This window comes from Trichomonas vaginalis, chromosome IV, assembly GCF_026262505.1.
Source record: "Trichomonas vaginalis G3 chromosome IV, whole genome shotgun sequence".
Classification (NCBI taxonomy): Eukaryota; Parabasalia; order Trichomonadida; family Trichomonadidae; genus Trichomonas; species Trichomonas vaginalis.
The window spans coordinates 26344257-26363975 of NC_067206.1; the positions used below are offsets into that span (position 1 = coordinate 26344257).

General features: G+C 32.1%; 2 protein-coding genes and 3 pseudogenes across 5 annotated transcripts, besides 1 other annotated feature; 2 read left to right on the plus strand and 3 right to left on the minus strand.

The window, feature by feature from the left end:
- Positions 1–54: 54 nt before the first annotated feature.
- TVAGG3_0171930 (spectrin binding) lies at positions 55–1175 on the minus strand (the record flags this gene model as incomplete). The annotated part of the gene is made up of 1 exon (XM_001305033.2): positions 339–1175. The coding sequence occupies one exon, from the start codon at positions 1173–1175 to the stop codon at positions 339–341; it is 837 nt and encodes a 278-aa protein (XP_001305034.1).
- A 3362-nt stretch (positions 1176–4537) lies between these two features.
- Positions 4538–18396: a mobile genetic element.
- On the minus strand, positions 5774–6598 carry TVAGG3_0171950 (uncharacterized protein; the record flags this gene model as incomplete). The annotated part of the gene is made up of 1 exon (XM_051225354.1): positions 5774–6598. A coding segment is annotated over one exon (825 nt), but the record flags the coding sequence as incomplete, so codon positions are not given.
- On the plus strand, positions 6681–7384 carry TVAGG3_0171960 (annotated as a pseudogene). Its single transcript has one exon. A coding segment is annotated over exon 1 (704 nt).
- TVAGG3_0171970 lies at positions 15729–16432 on the minus strand (annotated as a pseudogene). Its single transcript has one exon. A coding segment is annotated over exon 1 (704 nt).
- Positions 16797–17827, plus strand: TVAGG3_0171980 (annotated as a pseudogene). Its single transcript has one exon. A coding segment is annotated over exon 1 (1031 nt).
- Positions 18397–19719: the final 1323 nt, after the last annotated feature.

Consider the following 19719-nt stretch of genomic DNA (forward strand, 5'->3'; position numbering starts at 1 on the left):
TTTTATCACTAGGACTGCTATCTACATTTTTGCCTGTTTGAATCAATTTGAATGATATAAATTTATCATTTGTGTTTAGTGTATATTTTCGAATTTCTCCTGCATTTAATGGCGATTGATTGACTTCATGAATTATTTTTGTTTCTCCTTTAAAAGTTGTTCCTTCAACTTTCCACGTTTGAAGCCGACATGCAGAGTAACTTCCCCCACCAGGGAATGTCCTAACAATATATTCAGTCAGTTGAATTGCAAAGTTTTGTTTTATCTTCCACTGAACCCAAGAATTAGGAATATTTTCAGTACTAAAACATGCATCAGTTCTATATTTATTAATTACATCAAGAGAGCCTGATTCTATAGATGAAGCAAACATTTCCGCTTTCGAAATAATTATTTGCTTTAATTAAAATTCTATCACTAGATTTAGGATTTCTGGATCTTAGTAATGAATCAGAAAGTGAGTTAACAACACATTGATAGTTATTTGAATCTACTATATCTTTCATTGATTTGATAATTTGTTCATTACAAAATTCAAAATGAATGTTTTCAATCAATGAATATAATTTTTCGTTTTCTTTTGTTAAAGAAATAACAAAGTTAGCTAATGAATCTTCATCTTTAAACACAAGTTCATTGCTGCTAAATATTTGCTGCAAAATGTCAGTTCCAAGTTTGTTCGAAATTAATTTGAGTTTATTTGAATCAATCTCATAGAAATGTGATGATATATATTTAATGCATTCAATAATATTTTCCTGTGAAGAAATATCGTAATAAAATTCAAGTAAATCAACACAATTATTGTTATCAATTTTCATTTTGTCAATAACATGCATTTTATATAAATTAGTGAGTTCGTGCATTTCAAGAGTAATGCCGATATGGAAAAGGTCCTTCAAAATTGTTTCATCACATTCAATATCCGTTTTATTGTATTGAAGAATGTCTTTTAATACATTATACGTTTCGGGTGATTTTATATCTGTAAGAATATCAATTTTAGCAATATTATTGTCTAATAAATATTGAGAGTAAAAAGTTTGAGAAATTGCAACTGCAAATGATTTAGTAAGTGTGATTTCAACGTTGTTGATTGACAATATAACTTTGTCAAGCGCTTGGTAGTTATTAATTCTCTGTAAGATTTGGTTATTGAGCTGAATCAAGACCATTATTTTTTACGCCCGTAAAAATTGAGGGGGGCACAAACTTGCTCAGTGAGGTGAAGTGAAAAATGACAGGTTTACATGTCAGAAATGTAAAGTGCCAGATTTGAAACAAAAAATGGATTAATTTATTATTATATGATAGAGAGATTTGGTAAGTTACTATCAAATTTGTAAGTAAGGGAAAAAAGTAAGAAAGAAAAAAATTTTTAAAAAATAAAAAGCCACTCGCTTCGCTCGCGGTTGACAAAAAGAACAAATTCGAAAAATAATTGTATGAAATTACGAAACTAAGCCGCGAGCGAAGCGAGCGGCTTAAGTAAACAACATATTTCAGATTATCGATACTAAAAATTTTTTTATTTTATTACATTTTTTTGCATTTTTTTAAAGCTTCTTAACTTAAATCATGGAATGTCTCAAAGACAAAAGTAGCATACAGCATGTAAAGCTAAAGAAAGATAATCATAATTAATACCTTAATTAATATTAGCATTTTTATGTGCAAATTTAAAAACATTCTAATACAATAAGAGCAGTTTCCAAAAGTAGCAACAGCATGCAAAGCTAAAGAAAGATAATCATAATTAAACCTTAATTTTTAATATTACGCATTTTTAGGTGCAAAATTTAAAAACATTCTAATACAATAGAGCAGTTTCCAAAAGTAGCATACAGCATGCAAAGCTAAAGAAAGATAATCATAATTAATACCTTAATTTTTAATATTACGCATTTTTAGGTGCAAAATTTAAAAACATTCTAATACAATAAAGCAGTTTCCAAAAGTAGCATACAGCATGCAAAAGCTAAAGAAAGATAATCATAATTAATACCTCTTAAAGTTTAAAATCTGATTTTTTAAAAATCAAAATATTAACTTTAATACATACAGCTTAACCTTATACTTGTTTTCTCTTGTTAGAAAGCAATCTTACAAAGCTAACAATCCTAAAAAATAAAGAATTAAAATTTAATAATTTAATCTAACAAAGTTAGTATACAAGTCTTGGGTATGGTGGCATTGCGTTCTACCTTACCCAATACTTGTGAATTTGACACTTTACAAAACTGTTAACGTATATTTTACAACATGAACGCAAAAACTAATTTAACCTTAAATATTTACAAAGCCGCCAACCACTTCACTAACGAACTCACTAATGTAAAAAATAAACGTTCTCACTATCGTTCTCACTAACGACTTCACTAATGTTCTCATAAATTTTCCTCAATATCTTCATCATCAGTGTTAACCCTATTGTAGTCATACTTGAAGCCATAAACTTTCTCTAACTTCTTAACGTACAATTTACATAACTTACCTTCGTCATCGTATGGTTTAATGATATAACTATTTCTATCTTTATACACAGTCAATGAAAAGTCAACTGGTCTCGGATGTATTTGAAAGAACATGTTATGCTCAGGAAGGAAGAATAAATATTTAAATGTATGTTTGTTATACTGTGGAATTCGAATGAGTTGCTTTTGTTCTGTCATTTACATCCAAATAAAAAATTTCAGTAAACTTAAAAATAAAATAAAAAATTAATGATATCACCACCCGCACACGTATGAAAACATAGCACAAAAATAAATTTAGGGTAGAAGGTTAGATCTAACCCGATATCTAACCTCTTTTCTAACCTAGCCGCAAAGCGGCTCTGACCCTTTGGGTCTGTTGAATTCATTGCTTTATAACTCTCTTCCTTTCTCCAACTCTTCTAACTTCTTCTTAAGTTCAGCAATGTTGTCCTCATGAAGTTTAATCTTCCTTAATATACCTTCTCTATCTAATGGTTGCTTTATCTTTCTAAACTGAACTCTACCATCCTTCATAGTATGAATGTAAAAACCTTCTGGAATAGTTCCTGATTTAATGTATTCTACCAAAAACTTTTGTTTCATTGCTTCAGTGACTTTAGTCGTCATTTTACTCTAAGGTGAAGCTAGCACAGCGATAATGGATTTCATGACTTTTTAGTATTTCATGCAATCTTAACAGATAGCCTTATAAGTACTTCCAGTGTCCCTAGCTGTCCCTCCTTTTTATATAACTCCATGACATTTATAATCTCGCGAAACTTAACAGGTAGCATAACAGATTAAAATCAGATGAGGTTTTGAACCAAAATTTCTAAGCAACGTTGTCAAGGATTTTGAGGAACTAGGGACAGAGTGTGGCAAAGTCCAGGATTTAATTTATCTTCATCTGTTTCATCAGCTATCTCATCTAATATGCCAATATTTTATTCATAACTCGTGGCAAACTCACTAACTTTCGTTATGTTCATCTGCATGCTTCATCTGATAGAAAGTATGACTTTCATTTATTCTGTGAGATAATGAAAACTACTAGGGACAGAGATCATGGCAAAGTTTATGACTTTCATTAATTCTGTGAGATAATGAAAACTACTAGGGACAGAGACCATGGCAAAGTTTATGATTTAATTTATTCTCTCACTAACAACAAACACAAACTCCAACACTAACATCAAGTACTAACTTCAGCACAAATGACAAACACTAACAACAAACACAAACTCCAACACTAACATCAAGTACTAACTTCAGCACAAATGACAAACACTAACAACAAACACAAACTCCAACACTAACGACAAAAATAAATGTCCTCACTTCTTAACAAAGTAATATGTGCTTCTTACACCACCATAGCTCAAACGTTTCTTTTCAAACATCGATTGAAACTTATTTTGAGCCATTGGCTTTAGTCTCTTTTTCTTCAAATACGCCAAGAAATCTTCTTCACATCTTTTCACTTCATAGCCTTCTTTAAACTCCTCCTTGTTAAGTTCTATGAAATCCTTTATCTCATTCTTTGTTGCAATGGCTTCTTCACGAACGACATCGTGAACTATTTCATCATTGCATTCATGTATGACCTCCTCACTGTTCTCATGAACTATTTCAACACTGTTCTCATGTATGACCTCCTCACTGTTCTCATGAACTATTTCATCATTGCATTCATGTATGACCTCCTCACTGTTCTCATGAACTATTTCATCATTGCATTCATGTATGACCTCCTCACTGTTCTCATGAACTATTTCAACACTGTTTTCATGTATGACCTCCTCACTGTTCTCATGAACTATTTCATCATTGTTTTCATGAACGACCTCCTTACTGTTCTCATGAACTATTTCATCATTGCATTCATGAACGACCTCCTTACTGTCTTTCATAAGCGTTTCAAAGTCTCCTTTACTCATTACTTCAATCTCATGCTGTTCACAGTAGTACTTAAACTCACTGTATATGTCTTTGTTGTATGTTATATTGCTTCCCATGTACTCCATGAATTTTTCAAGCACTTCCTCATAATTCACTGTTTCTTTCTTTCCACGACCTTCTAATATCATACTTGCTTCGTAAATATAACTTCTTGCAGAACCGTCTCGCTTTCTACTTCTCTTCACAAATTCTCTCATCTTGCCGCCAAATACATTTGAACTACATGCAAAGAATTCATTCTCCTTCGCAAATTCTTTATATCTTCTGTAGCACTCTGTACAATTCCATCCGGATACAAACTTTTCATAGAACTCCTCGTAAAACATTTGGTAAGGTGTTTTGTTCATTTCGATGAGTTCTTGTTTAGCCCTGGTGAATGGTATCTTCCTTACATCAAATTCACTTAAATCTTTCTTCATGAAGTACGTCAGTAAGTTTGAATAAAACTCTTCATTAAAGCTTTCAATGAGATTTGAGAAATATTCGTAATTTCCTTTGTATCTGCTGCTTACGTCAATGACAACAAATCTTCTGTCGTCTTTGTCAATCTTTACTGAGTTGAAGTTGTTAGATATCATGATGATATTACAAACATTCTCTATCTTTCTTACTGGCTGACACTTCTGATTTAAGTCCAACTGAGTCTCTGTTACTATTGACTTTAGTGCGTCGTGGTTCATGACCTTAGACGTATCGCATGAGCTTAGTTCATTGCATACGATGAGCTTCATGTTCTCAATAGCAGCATTGAATCTACCAACCACATTCTCTATTGCCGTTATATTATTGTTGGCGTACTTGCTAATGAGCTCGCATAGAACATTACTAAGTACATTCTTACCAGTTCCTTGCTTTCCTATTAACAAAAGTACTGTTCCAGTCTTTCCACAAGGATTTTGAACGATGTAGGCGAACCAGTTCAAAACATACTCATAAAGCTCTTCATCCTCATTACATATGACATCGTGAACATGTTTCAAATATCCTTCAATAATGCTTTCATCTACTTCATTCAGTACCTCATACTCATATCCTCTGAAATAGCTGTAAATGTCATCTCTTTCGTCAAAGAATCTCATGCCTGACTTCATAAGATAGTTCTTGTTCTGACCCGCTTCATAAATCATCAGTGCGTTCACATCCTTCTCTCTCAATACGTCCTACATAAACACTCTTCATGAGCTTATTGAATTCCTTGCTATCTACTGACACAAGTGTTGTTGTGTCTCGTATTCCATCATAATCTTTCACTAGATATGTCATACGTGCTCCGTCAATAACGACAACACATCTTCTTAAGTCATTTATAACACTAGCTATGTCAATACCGTCTTCACTCATGTACTTATTTTTCTCAAGTCCTTTAGTGTGAAAGTGTCTCTAAGTTCTATTTCAAGCAATTCATTTACACATCCTTTGCAATACTTCTCTATAAAATATTTCTGTCGTTCTTTACTAAGTTTCTTAACAGCTCTGAAGAACCATGTGTTTTGACTCAAACATCCTTCACAACTTCTCTCATTCATTCCTAGTTCTTTCATGTCATTATCTTCAACCTCTATGGTCTCATTGACTAAGGTCAAAGGGTTCTTAGTCATTGCTGGTCTTATCTGAAACAATGTTTGTGCAACAGGTTTAACTAGTTCAGCAACGTCCTTCCTTAATATGAATAGCTGTTTCCACTCATCTTTGCTAACAGTTCTTTCATAACCACTGACAGTAATGATTTCATTTGCTGACCTTAGACACTTATGTTCTATCATTTGTATTGCTTTTGTGTAAGGCTTTCGTGAGCATAGGTTGTATATGTCATTCCTGCAATGTTCATTCATGCCAATAGTACTAAATCCTTTCTTTGCTGTTGAGTGCATAATATCCATTAGTTCCTGTGTTCGTATTGCTGTCTCATAAAATACAACAAGACCTTTGTCATCTATGACGTACTTACCGAAAACATTGCTTATATTCTTTAACCATGAAATAACATCCTCATTCATGCTGTCAAACATGAAGTAAGGTCTTACATACTCTTCACTTATAAGATACTCCACAAAGTACTTGTTAAGCTCTATGTCCTCGTGAGCGATTTCATTAGGTTTGATATTAGTTCCTTTTGTCATTGCTGTCATGTACTTCACTCTCATAGTTCCTTTCAATAGCGTAAAAGTACTTCATTGTTTCATAACTGCTCTAAATTCTGTTCAAAATTCGTACAACATAACTTTTTAACATTAGTGAAAGAACATGAGCGAAACAACAACATCTAACATTACAGAAGAAGTCAATGACAATGCCGATGAAAACATTACAGAAGGAGCTAGTGAAAATATTGACGAGTTCAGTGAGGAAGAAGATATTGAGGACGTCAATGAGAACGTTAGTGGGAACAAACTCAATGGGAAACATTGAGAAATCATGAAGATTATGAGATTTGTACGACATATCCTTTTACTATTCGTCGAAAGAAAAACAAACATATTAAGAGTGAATGCTTAAATAATCATGGTTATATTGAGCTTAGTTTAAACAACAAAACACATTTAAAGCATAGAATTATTGCAGAACAGTGGATTGAAAATCCAAACAATTTGAAAGAAATAGACCATATAAATCATGATAGAACGGACAACAGAATCTCAAACCTTCGTTGGTGTTCTAAATCTGAAAACAATAGAAATAAAAGCAAGTATGGCGATATAGTTTATGAGTTCGTTGATGAAATATCTGACGAAGCTGTTGAAATAACAGATTATGGTAAGCATTCGTTTGAGTTCTACTACTATGTTGAGAATGAGGACGCATTCTATTATTATACAGGTCTTAACTATCGAAAACTTCATATAAACTTTACAAAAACAGGTGCTGCTTATGTTTGTATGATAGATACAGAAAACAAGAGAGTAATCTTATGCATAAACAAATTCAAACGCTTGTACGGCTTCATGTAGGACAAACATTATTTTTCAACACTAACGCCAACACGTAGGACAAACATTCATGACTAACATTACTGTATAACATAAATGATTTGTCATGATTTAATCGTAAATGTTTTGTCATGATTTCATCGTACATGTTTTGTCATGATTTCATCGTACATGTTTTGTCAAGACTTCTTCATCGTAATGAGCGTAAATGATCCAAAAATATATTTTAGGTGAAGAGGTGAGATCTCACCTCTTTTCTCACCTCTTTTCTCACCTCATGAATTTTCATGACTTCTTCATCGTACATGTTTTGTCATGATTTCATCGTAATGAGCGTAAATGTTTTGTCATGACTTCATCGTATATGTTTTGTCGAACTTAAACATAAATGTTTTGTCAAGACTTCATCGAAACTAAACGTATATGTTTTGTCATGACTTCTTCGTAATGAACGTATATGTTTTGTCAAGACTTCTTCGTATATGTTTTGTCATGATTTAATCGTATATGTTTTGTCATGATTTAATCGTATATGTTTTGTCAAGACTTCTTCATCGTAATGAGCGTAAATGTTTTGTCATGATTTCATCGTAAATGTTTTGTCAAGACTTCTTCGTATATGTTTTGTCATGATTTAATCGTACATGTTTTGTCAAGACTTCTTCATCGTAATGAGCGTAAATGTTTTGTGAAGAATATAACAACCGCCTGAATTCAGACGGTTGCTTTTTATACAAAATTCACACAGGAAAATTCTTGAGTTTTGGTTGAAAGAATACGGTCAAGCCAAAAGTGGCTCGACCTCAAAACAAACATTTTATGAGCTTACTAAGGCATTTATGAATGAATTCAAAGGTATTTGCATACATCCTGACCTCGTTCATTTTGTTGCTGAATGGTGCTCTGTAAAGTATGCATTTTATGTCAAAGATATTATGGACTCCATAGATAAGAAAGTTCATGAGAAGTTAGATGAAGAAGAACTCGAAGATACAGTAGAGAATGCAAAAACAAACATTTTATGAGCTTACTAAGGCATTTATGAATGAATTCAAAGGTATTTGCATACATCCTGACCTCGTTCATTTTGTTGTTGAATTCAGCAAAAATAATGTTTAGGGTAGATGGTTTTTAGGTGTCACTACGTCACCATGTCACCAGGTTAATTAACTTCTCTTAAAATTACTGACAACATGACATTTAGACAACAGTCCAGGAAATATATTTTATCGTATATGTTTTGTCATGATTTTATCGTTTATGTTTTGTCATGACTTCATCGTAATGAACGTAAATGTTTTGTCATGATTTCATCGTATATGTTTTGTCAAGTTTCATCGTATATGTTTTGTCAAACATGAACGTAAATGTTTTGTCAAACATGAACGTAAATGTTTTGTCATGATTTAATCGTAATGAGTGTAAATGATTTCATATAATTGCTTACCTCGGAAAACCGAGAGAAGAGATTCCATATGAAAATCGCAAGAATTTGGCTCCTGGTTTGAAATATTATTATGTTCATAGACTTCATCGTATATGTTTTGTCAAACATGAGCGTATATGTTTTGTCATGATTTCATCGTACATGTTTTGTCATGATTTCATCGTATATGCTTTGTCATGATGATTTCATCGAAACTAAACGTATATGTTTTGTCATGATTTCATCGTACATGTTTTGTCATGATTTCATCGTATATGTTTTGTCAAGATTTCATCGTAATGAGTGTAAATGAACCAAAAATAATGTTTAGGGTAGATGGTTTTTAGGTTATTCAATAATGAATTATTTTTGAAGAACTGAAGGTGTCACTACGTCACCATGTGTCACCAGGTAATTTAACTTCTCTGAAAAAATGAGACAACATGACATTTTGACAACAACACAGGAAATAAATGTTTACGTATATGTTTTGTCAAGACCTCATCGTATATGTTTTGTCATGATTTCTTCGTATATGTTTTGTCATGACTTCTTCATCGGAATGAGCGTAAATGATCCAAAAATAATGTTTATGTTAGAATGTTAGATCTAACACCTTTTCTAACATGTTTTCTAACATGGAGGATTTCATTAGATATACACATTCTTCCCTAAACATTATTTTAGTTAAAGTCCATCAAATATTTTTAGGATACTTTCAACAAATAATGTTTATATCAGATGAAACAGTAAAGTATTATATCTATTAAATCGTCTATGATGTAAATTGTGTATAGAATGAAATGAAGGAAGAATGTGTATATCTAATGAAATCCTCCATGTTAGAAAACATGTTAGAAAAGGTGTTAGATCTAACATTCTAACATAAACATTATTTTTGGATCATTTACGCTCATTCCGATGAAGAAGTCATGACAAAACATTTACGTTCATGTTTTGTCATGATTTCATCGTACATGTTTTGTCATGATTTCATCGTATATGTTTTGTCAAGATTTCATCGTAATGAGTGTAAATGAACCAAAAATAATGTTTAGGGTAGATGGTTTTTAGGTTATTCAATAATGAATTATTTTTGAAGAACTGAAGGTGTCACTACGTCACCATGTGTCACCAGGTAATTTAACTTCTCTGAAAAAATGAGACAACATGACATTTTGACAACAACACAGGAAATAAATGTTTACGTATATGTTTTGTCAAGACCTCATCGTATATGTTTTGTCATGATTTCTTCGTATATGTTTTGTCATGACTTCTTCATCGGAATGAGCGTAAATGATCCAAAAATAATGTTTATGTTAGAATGTTAGATCTAACACCTTTTCTAACATGTTTTCTAACATGGAGGATTTCATTAGATATACACATTCTTCCCTAAACATTATTTTAGTTAAAGTCCATCAAATATTTTTAGGATACTTTCAACAAATAATGTTTATATCAGATGAAACAGTAAAGTATTATATCTATTAAATCGTCTATGATGTAAATTGTGTATAGAATGAAATGAAGGAAGAATGTGTATATCTAATGAAATCCTCCATGTTAGAAAACATGTTAGAAAAGGTGTTAGATCTAACATTCTAACATAAAACATTATTTTTGGATCATTTACGCTCATTCCGATGAAGAAGTCATGACAAAACATTTACGTTCATGTTTTGTCATGATTTCATCGTACATGTTTTGTCATGATTTCATCGTATATGTTTTGTCAAGATTTCATCGTAATGAGTGTAAATGAACCAAAAATAATGTTTAGGGTAGATGGTTTTTAGGTTATTCAATAATGAATTATTTTTGAAGAACTGAAGGTGTCACTACGTCACCATGTGTCACCAGGTAATTTAACTTCTCTGAAAAAATGAGACAACATGACATTTTGACAACAACACAGGAAATAAATGTTTACGTATATGTTTTGTCAAGACCTCATCGTATATGTTTTGTCATGATTTCTTCGTATATGTTTTGTCATGACTTCTTCATCGGAATGAGCGTAAATGATCCAAAAATAATGTTTATGTTAGAATGTTAGATCTAACACCTTTTCTAACATGTTTTCTAACATAGAGGATTTCATTAGATATACACATTCTTCCCTAAACATTATTTTAGTTAAAGTCCATCAAATATTTTTAGGATACTTTCAACAAATAATGTTTATATCAGATGAAACAGTAAAGTATTATATCTATTAAATCGTCTATGATGTAAATTGTGTATAGAATGAAATGAAGGAAGAATGTGTATATCTAATGAAATCCTCCATGTTAGAAAACATGTTAGAAAAGGTGTTAGATCTAACATTCTAACATAAACATTTTTTTGGATCATTTACGCTCATTCCGATGAAGAAGTCATGACAAAACATATACGAAGAAATCATGACAAAACATATACGATGAGGTCTTGACAAAACATATACGTAAACATTTATTTCCTGTGTTGTTGTCAAAATGTCATGTTGTCTCATTTTTTCAGAGAAGTTAAATTACCTGGTGACACATGGTGACGTAGTGACACCTTCAGTTCTTCAAAAAATAATTCATTATTGAATAACCTAAAAACCATCTACCCTAAACATTATTTTTGGTTCATTTACACTCATTACGATGAAATCTTGACAAAACATATTACGATGAAATCATGACAAACATGTACGATGAAATCATGACAAAACATGAACGTAAATGTTTTGTCATGACTTCTTCATCGGAATGAGCGTAAATGATCCAAAAATAATGTTTTATGTTAGAATGTTAGATCTAACACCTTTTCTAACATGTTTTCTAACATGGAGGATTTCATTAGATATACACATTCTTCCTTCATTTCATTCTATACACAATTTACATCATAGACGATTTAATAGATATAATACTTTACTGTTTCATCTGATATAAACATTATTTGTTGAAAGTATCCTAAAAATATTTGATGGACTTTAACTAAAATAATGTTTAGGGAAGAATGTGTATATCTAATGAAATCCTCCATGTTAAAAAACATGTTAGAAAAGGTGTTAGATCTAACATTCTAACAAAACATTATTTTGGATCATTTACGCTCATTACGATGAAGAAGTCATGACAAATCATATACGAAGAAATCATGAACAAAACATATACGATGAGGTCTTGACAAAACATATACGTAAACATTTATTTCCTGTGTTGTTGTCAAAATGTCATGTTGTCTCATTTTTTCAGAGAAGTTAAATTACCTGGTGACACATGGTGACGTAGTGACACCTTCAGTTCTTCAAAAATAATTCATTATTGAATAACCTAAAAACCATCTACCCTAAACATTATTTTTGGTTCATTTACACTCATTACGATGAAATCTTGACAAAACATATACGATGAAATCATGACAAAACATGTACGATGAAATCATGACAAAACATGACGTAAATGTTTTGTCATGACTTCTTCATCGGAATGAGCGTAAATGATCCAAAAATAATGTTTATGTTAGAATGTTAGATCTAACACCTTTTTCTAACATGTTTTCTAACATGGAGGATTTCATTAGATATACACATTCTTCCTTCATTTCATTCTATACACAATTTACATCATAGACGATTTAATAGATATAATACTTTACTGTTTCATCTGATATAAACATTATTTGTTGAAAGTATCCTAAAAATATTTGATGGACTTTAACTAAAATAATGTTTAGGGAAGAATGTGTATATCTAATGAAATCCTCCATGTTAGAAAACATGTTAGAAAAGGTGTTAGATCTAACATTCTAACATAAACATTATTTTTGGATCATTTACGCTCATTCCGATGAAGAAGTCATGACAAAACATTTACGTTCATGTTTTGTCATGATTTCATCGTACATGTTTTGTCATGATTTCATCTCGTATATGTTTTGTCAAGATTTCATCGTAATGAGTGTAAATGAACCAAAAATAATGTTTAGGGTAGATGGTTTTTAGGTTATTCAATAATGAATTATTTTTGAAGAACTGAAGGTGTCACTACGTCACCATGTGTCACCAGGTAATTTAACTTCTCTGAAAAATGAGACAACATGACATTTTGACAACAACACAGGAAATAAATGTTTACGTATATGTTTTGTCAAGACCTCATCGTATATGTTTTGTCATGATTTCTTCGTATATGTTTTGTCATGACTTCTTCATCGGAATGAGCGTAAATGATCCAAAAATAATGTTTATGTTAGAATGTTAGATCTAACACCTTTTCTAACATGTTTTCTAACATGGAGGATTTTCATTAGATATACACATTCTTCCCTAAACATTATTTTAGTTAAAGTCCATCAAATATTTTTAGGATACTTTCAACAAATAATGTTTATATCAGATGAAACAGTAAAGTATTATATCTATTAAATCGTCTATGATGTAAATTGTGTATAGAATGAAATGAAGGAAGAATGTGTATATCTAATGAAATCCTCCATGTTAGAAAACATGTTAGAAAAGTGTTAGATCTAACATTCTAACATAAACATTATTTTTGGATCATTTACGCTCATTCCGATGAAGAAGTCATGACAAAACATTTACGTTCATGTTTTGTCATGATTTCATCGTACATGTTTTGTCATGATTTCATCGTATATGTTTTGTCAAGATTTCATCGTAATGAGTGTAAATGAACCAAAAATAATGTTTAGGGTAGATGGTTTTTAGGTTATTCAATAATGAATTATTTTTGAAGAACTGAAGGTGTCACTACGTCACCATGTGTCACCAGGTAATTTAACTTCTCTGAAAAAATGAGACAACATGACATTTTGACAACAACACAGGAAATAAATGTTTACGTATATGTTTTGTCAAGACCTCATCGTATATGTTTTGTCATGATTTCTTCGTATATGTTTTGTCATGACTTCTTCATCGGAATGAGCGTAAATGATCCAAAAATAATGTTTATGTTAGAATGTTAGATCTAACACCTTTTCTAACATGTTTTCTAACATGGAGGATTTCATTAGATATACACATTCTTCCCTAAAACATTATTTTAGTTAAAGTCCATCAAATATTTTTAGGATACTTTCAACAAATAATGTTTATATCAGATGAAACAGTAAAGTATTATATCTATTAAATCGTCTATGATGTAAATTGTGTATAGAATGAAATGAAGGAAGAATGTGTATATCTAATGAAATCCTCCATGTTAGAAAACATGTTAGAAAAGGTGTTAGATCTAACATTCTAACATAAACATTATTTTTGGATCATTTACGCTCATTCCGATGAAGAAGTCATGACAAAACATATACGTTTAGTTTCGATGAAATCATCATGACAAAGCATATACGATGAAATCATGACAAAACATGTACGATGAAATCATGACAAAACATATACGCTCATGTTTGACAAAACATATACGATGAAGTCTATGAACATAATAATATTTCAAACCAGGAGCCAAATTCTTGCGATTTTCATATGGAATCTCTTCTCTCGGTTTTCCGAGGTAAGCAATTATATGAAATCATTTACACTCATTACGATTAAATCATGACAAAACATTTACGTTCATGTTTGACAAAACATTTACGTTCATGTTTGACAAAACATATACGATGAAACTTGACAAAACATATACGATGAAATCATGACAAAACATTTACGTTCATTACGATGAAGTCATGACAAAACATAAACGATAAAATCATGACAAAACATATACGATAAAATATATTTCCTGGACTGTTGTCTAAATGTCATGTTGTCAGTAATTTTAAGAGAAGTTAATTAACCTGGTGACATGGTGACGTAGTGACACCTAAAAACCATCTACCCTAAACATTATTTTTGCTGAATTCAACAACAAAATGAACGAGGTCAGGATGTATGCAAATACCTTTGAATTCATTCATAAATGCCTTAGTAAGCTCATAAAATGTTTGTTTTTGCATTCTCTACTGTATCTTCGAGTTCTTCTTCATCTAACTTCTCATGAACTTTCTTATCTATGGAGTCCATAATATCTTTGACATAAAATGCATACTTTACAGAGCACCATTCAGCAACAAAATGAACGAGGTCAGGATGTATGCAAATACCTTTGAATTCATTCATAAATGCCTTAGTAAGCTCATAAAATGTTTGTTTTGAGGTCGAGCCACTTTTGGCTTGACCGTATTCTTTCAACCAAAACTCAAGAATTTTCCTGTGTGAATTTTGTATAAAAAGCAACCGTCTGAATTCAGGCGGTTGTTATATTCTTCACAAAACATTTACGCTCATTACGATGAAGAAGTCTTGACAAAACATGTACGATTAAATCATGACAAAACATATACGAAGAAGTCTTGACAAAACATTTACGATGAAATCATGACAAAACATTTACGCTCATTACGATGAAGAAGTCTTGACAAAACATATACGATTAAATCATGACAAAACATATACGATTAAATCATGACAAAACATATACGAAGAAGTCTTGACAAAACATATACGTTCATTACGAAGAAGTCATGACAAAACATATACGTTTAGTTTCGATGAAGTCTTGACAAAACATTTATGTTTAAGTTCGACAAAACATATACGATGAAGTCATGACAAAACATTTACGCTCATTACGATGAAATCATGACAAAACATGTACGATGAAGAAGTCATGAAAATTCATGAGGTGAGAAAAGAGGTGAGAAAAGAGGTGAGATCTCACCTCTTCACCTAAAATATATTTTTGGATCATTTACGCTCATTACGATGAAGAAGTCTTGACAAAACATGTACGATGAAATCATGACAAAACATGTACGATGAAATCATGACAAAACATTTACGATTAAATCATGACAAATCATTTATGTTATACAGTAATGTTAGTCATGAATGTTTGTCCTACGTGTTGGCGTTAGTGTTGAAAAATAATGTTTGTCCTACATGAAGCCGTACAAGCGTTTGAATTTGTTTATGCATAAGATTACTCTCTTGTTTTCTGTATCTATCATACAAACATAAGCAGCACCTGTTTTTGTAAAGTTTATATGAAGTTTTCGATAGTTAAGACCTGTATAATAATAGAATGCGTCCTCATTCTCAACATAGTAGTAGAACTCAAACGAATGCTTACCATAATCTGTTATTTCAACAGCTTCGTCAGATATTTCATCAACGAACTCATAAACTATATCGCCATACTTGCTTTTATTTCTATTGTTTTCAGATTTAGAACACCAACGAAGGTTTGAGATTCTGTTGTCCGTTCTATCATGATTTATATGGTCTATTTCTTTCAAATTGTTTGGATTTTCAATCCACTGTTCTGCAATAATTCTATGCTTTAAATGTGTTTTGTTGTTTAAACTAAGCTCAATATAACCATGATTATTTAAGCATTCACTCTTAATATGTTTGTTTTTCTTTCGACGAATAGTAAAAGGATATGTCGTACAAATCTCATAATCTTCATGATTTCTCAATGTTTCCCATTGAGTTTGTTCCCACTAACGTTCTCATTGACGTCCTCAATATCTTCTTCCTCACTGAACTCGTCAATATTTTCACTAGCTCCTTCTGTAATGTTTTCATCGGCATTGTCATTGACTTCTTCTGTAATGTTAGATGTTGTTGTTTCGCTCATGTTCTTTCACTAATGTTAAAAAGTTATGTTGTACGAATTTTGAACAGAATTTAGAGCAGTTATGAAACAATGAAGTACTTTTACGCTATTGAAAGGAACTATGAGAGTGAAGTACATGACAGCAATGACAAAAGGAACTAATATCAAACCTAATGAAATCGCTCACGAGGACATAGAGCTTAACAAGTACTTTGTGGAGTATCTTATAAGTGAAGAGTATGTAAGACCTTACTTCATGTTTGACAGCATGAATGAGGATGTTATTTCATGGTTAAAGAATATAAGCAATGTTTTCGGTAAGTACGTCATAGATGACAAAGGTCTTGTTGTATTTTATGAGACAGCAATACGAACACAGGAACTAATGGATATTATGCACTCAACAGCAAAGAAAGGATTTAGTACTATTGGCATGAATGAACATTGCAGGAATGACATATACAACCTATGCTCACGAAAGCCTTACACAAAAGCAATACAAATGATAGAACATAAGTGTCTAAGGTCAGCAAATGAAATCATTACTGTCAGTGGTTATGAAAGAACTGTTAGCAAAGATGAGTGGAAACAGCTATTCATATTAAGGAAGGACGTTGCTGAACTAGTTAAACCTGTTGCACAAACATTGTTTCAGATAAGACCAGCAATGACTAAGAACCCTTTGACCTTAGTCAATGAGACCATAGAGGTTGAAGATAATGACATGAAAGAACTAGGAATGAATGAGAGAAGTTGTGAAGGATGTTTGAGTCAAAACACATGGTTCTTCAGAGCTGTTAAGAAACTTAGTAAAGAACGACAGAAATATTTTATAGAGAAGTATTGCAAAGGATGTAAATGAATTGCTTGAAATAGAACTTAGAGACACTTTCACACTAAAGGACTTGAGAAGAAATAAGTACATGAGTGAAGAAGGTATTGACATAGCTAGTGTTATAAATGACTTAAGAAGATGTGTTGTCGTTATTGACGGAGCATGTATGACATATCTAGTGAAAGATTATGATGGAATACGAGACACAACAACACTTGTGTCAGTAGATAGCAAGGAATTCAATAAGCTCATGAAGAGTGTTTATGTAGGACGTATTGAAGAGAAGGATGTGAACGCACTGATGATTTATGAAGCGGGTCAGAACAAGAACTATCTTATGAAGTCAGGCATGAGATTCTTTGACGAAAGAGATGACATTTACAGCTATTTCAGAGGATATGAGTATGAGGTACTGAATGAAGTAGATGAAAGCATTATTGAAGGATATTTGAAACATGTTCACGATGTCATATGTAATGAGGATGAAGAGCTTTATGAGTATGTTTTGAACTGGTTCGCCTACATCGTTCAAAATCCTTGTGGAAAGACTGGAACAGTACTTTTGTTAATAGGAAAGCAAGGAACTGGTAAGAATGTACTTAGTAATGTTCTATGCGAGCTCATTAGCAAGTACGCCAACAATAATATAACGGCAATAGAGAATGTGGTTGGTAGATTCAATGCTGCTATTGAGAACATGAAGCTCATCGTATGCAATGAACTAAGCTCATGCGATACGTCTAAGGTCATGAACCACGACGCACTAAAGTCAATAGTAACAGAGACTCAGTTGGACTTAAATCAGAAGTGTCAGCCAGTAAGAAAGATAGAGAATGTTTGTAATATCATCATGATATCTAACAACTTCAACTCAGTAAAGATTGACAAAGACGACAGAAGATTTGTTGTCATTGACGTAAGCAGCAGATACAAAGGAAATTACGAATATTTCTCAAATCTCATTGAAAGCTTTAATGAAGAGTTTTATTCAAACTTACTGACGTACTTCATGAAGAAAGATTTAAGTGAATTTGATGTAAGGAAGATACCATTCACCAGGGCTAAACAAGAACTCATCGAAATGAACAAAACACCTTACCAAATGTTTTACGAGGAGTTCTATGAAAAGTTTGTATCCGGATGGAATTGTACAGAGTGTTACAGAAGATATAAAGAATTTGCGAAGGAGAATGAATTCTTTGCATGTAGTTCAAATGTATTTGGCGGCAAGATGAGAGAATTTGTGAAGAGAAGTAGAAAGCGAGACGGTTCTGCAAGAAGTTATATTTACGAAGCAAGTATGATATTAGAAGGTTGTGGAAAGAAAGAAACAGTGAATTATGAGGAAGTGCTTGAAAAATTCATGGAGTACATGGGAAGCAATATAACATACAACAAAGACATATACAGTGAGTTTAAGTACTACTGTGAACAGCATGAGATTGAAGTAATGAGTAAAGGAGACTTTGAAACGCTTATGAAAGACAGTAAGGAGGTCGTTCATGAATGCAATGATGAAATAGTTCATGAGAACAGTAAGGAGGTCGTTCATGAGAACAATGATGAAATAGTTCATGAGAACAGTGAGGAGGTCATACATGAGAACAGTGTTGAAATAGTTCATGAGAACAGTGAGGAGGTCATACATGAATGCAATGATGAAATAGTTCATGAGAACAGTGAGGAGGTCATACATGAATGCAATGATGAAATAGTTCATGAGAACAGTGAGGAGGTCATACATGAATGCAATGATGAAATAGTTCATGAGAACAGTGAGGAGGTCATACATGAGAACAGTGTTGAAATAGTTCATGAGAACAGTGAGGAGGTCATACATGAATGCAATGATGAAATAGTTCACGATGTCGTTCGTGAAGAAGCCATTGCAACAAAGAATGAGATAAAGGATTTCATAGAACTTAACAAGGAGGAGTTTAAAGAAGGCTATGAAGTGAAAAGATGTGAAGAAGATTTCTTGGCGTATTTGAAGAAAAAGAGACTAAAGCCAATGGCTCAAAATAAGTTTCAATCGATGTTTGAAAAGAAACGTTTGAGCTATGGTGGTGTAAGAAGCACATATTACTTTGTTAAGAAGTGAGGACATTTATTTTTGTCGTTAGTGTTGGAGTTTGTGTTTGTTGTTAGTGTTTGTCATTTGTGCTGAAGTTAGTACTTGATGTTAGTGTTGGAGTTTGTGTTTGTTGTTAGTGTTTGTCATTTGTGCTGAAGTTAGTACTTGATGTTAGTGTTGGAGTTTGTGTTTGTTGTTAGTGAGAGAATAAATTAAATCATAAACTTTGCCATGGTCTCTGTCCCTAGTAGTTTTCATTATCTCACAGAATTAATGAAAGTCATAAACTTTGCCATGATCTCTGTCCCTAGTAGTTTTCATTATCTCACAGAATAAATGAAAGTCATACTTTCTATCAGATGAAGCATGCAGATGAACATAACGAAAGTTAGTGAGTTT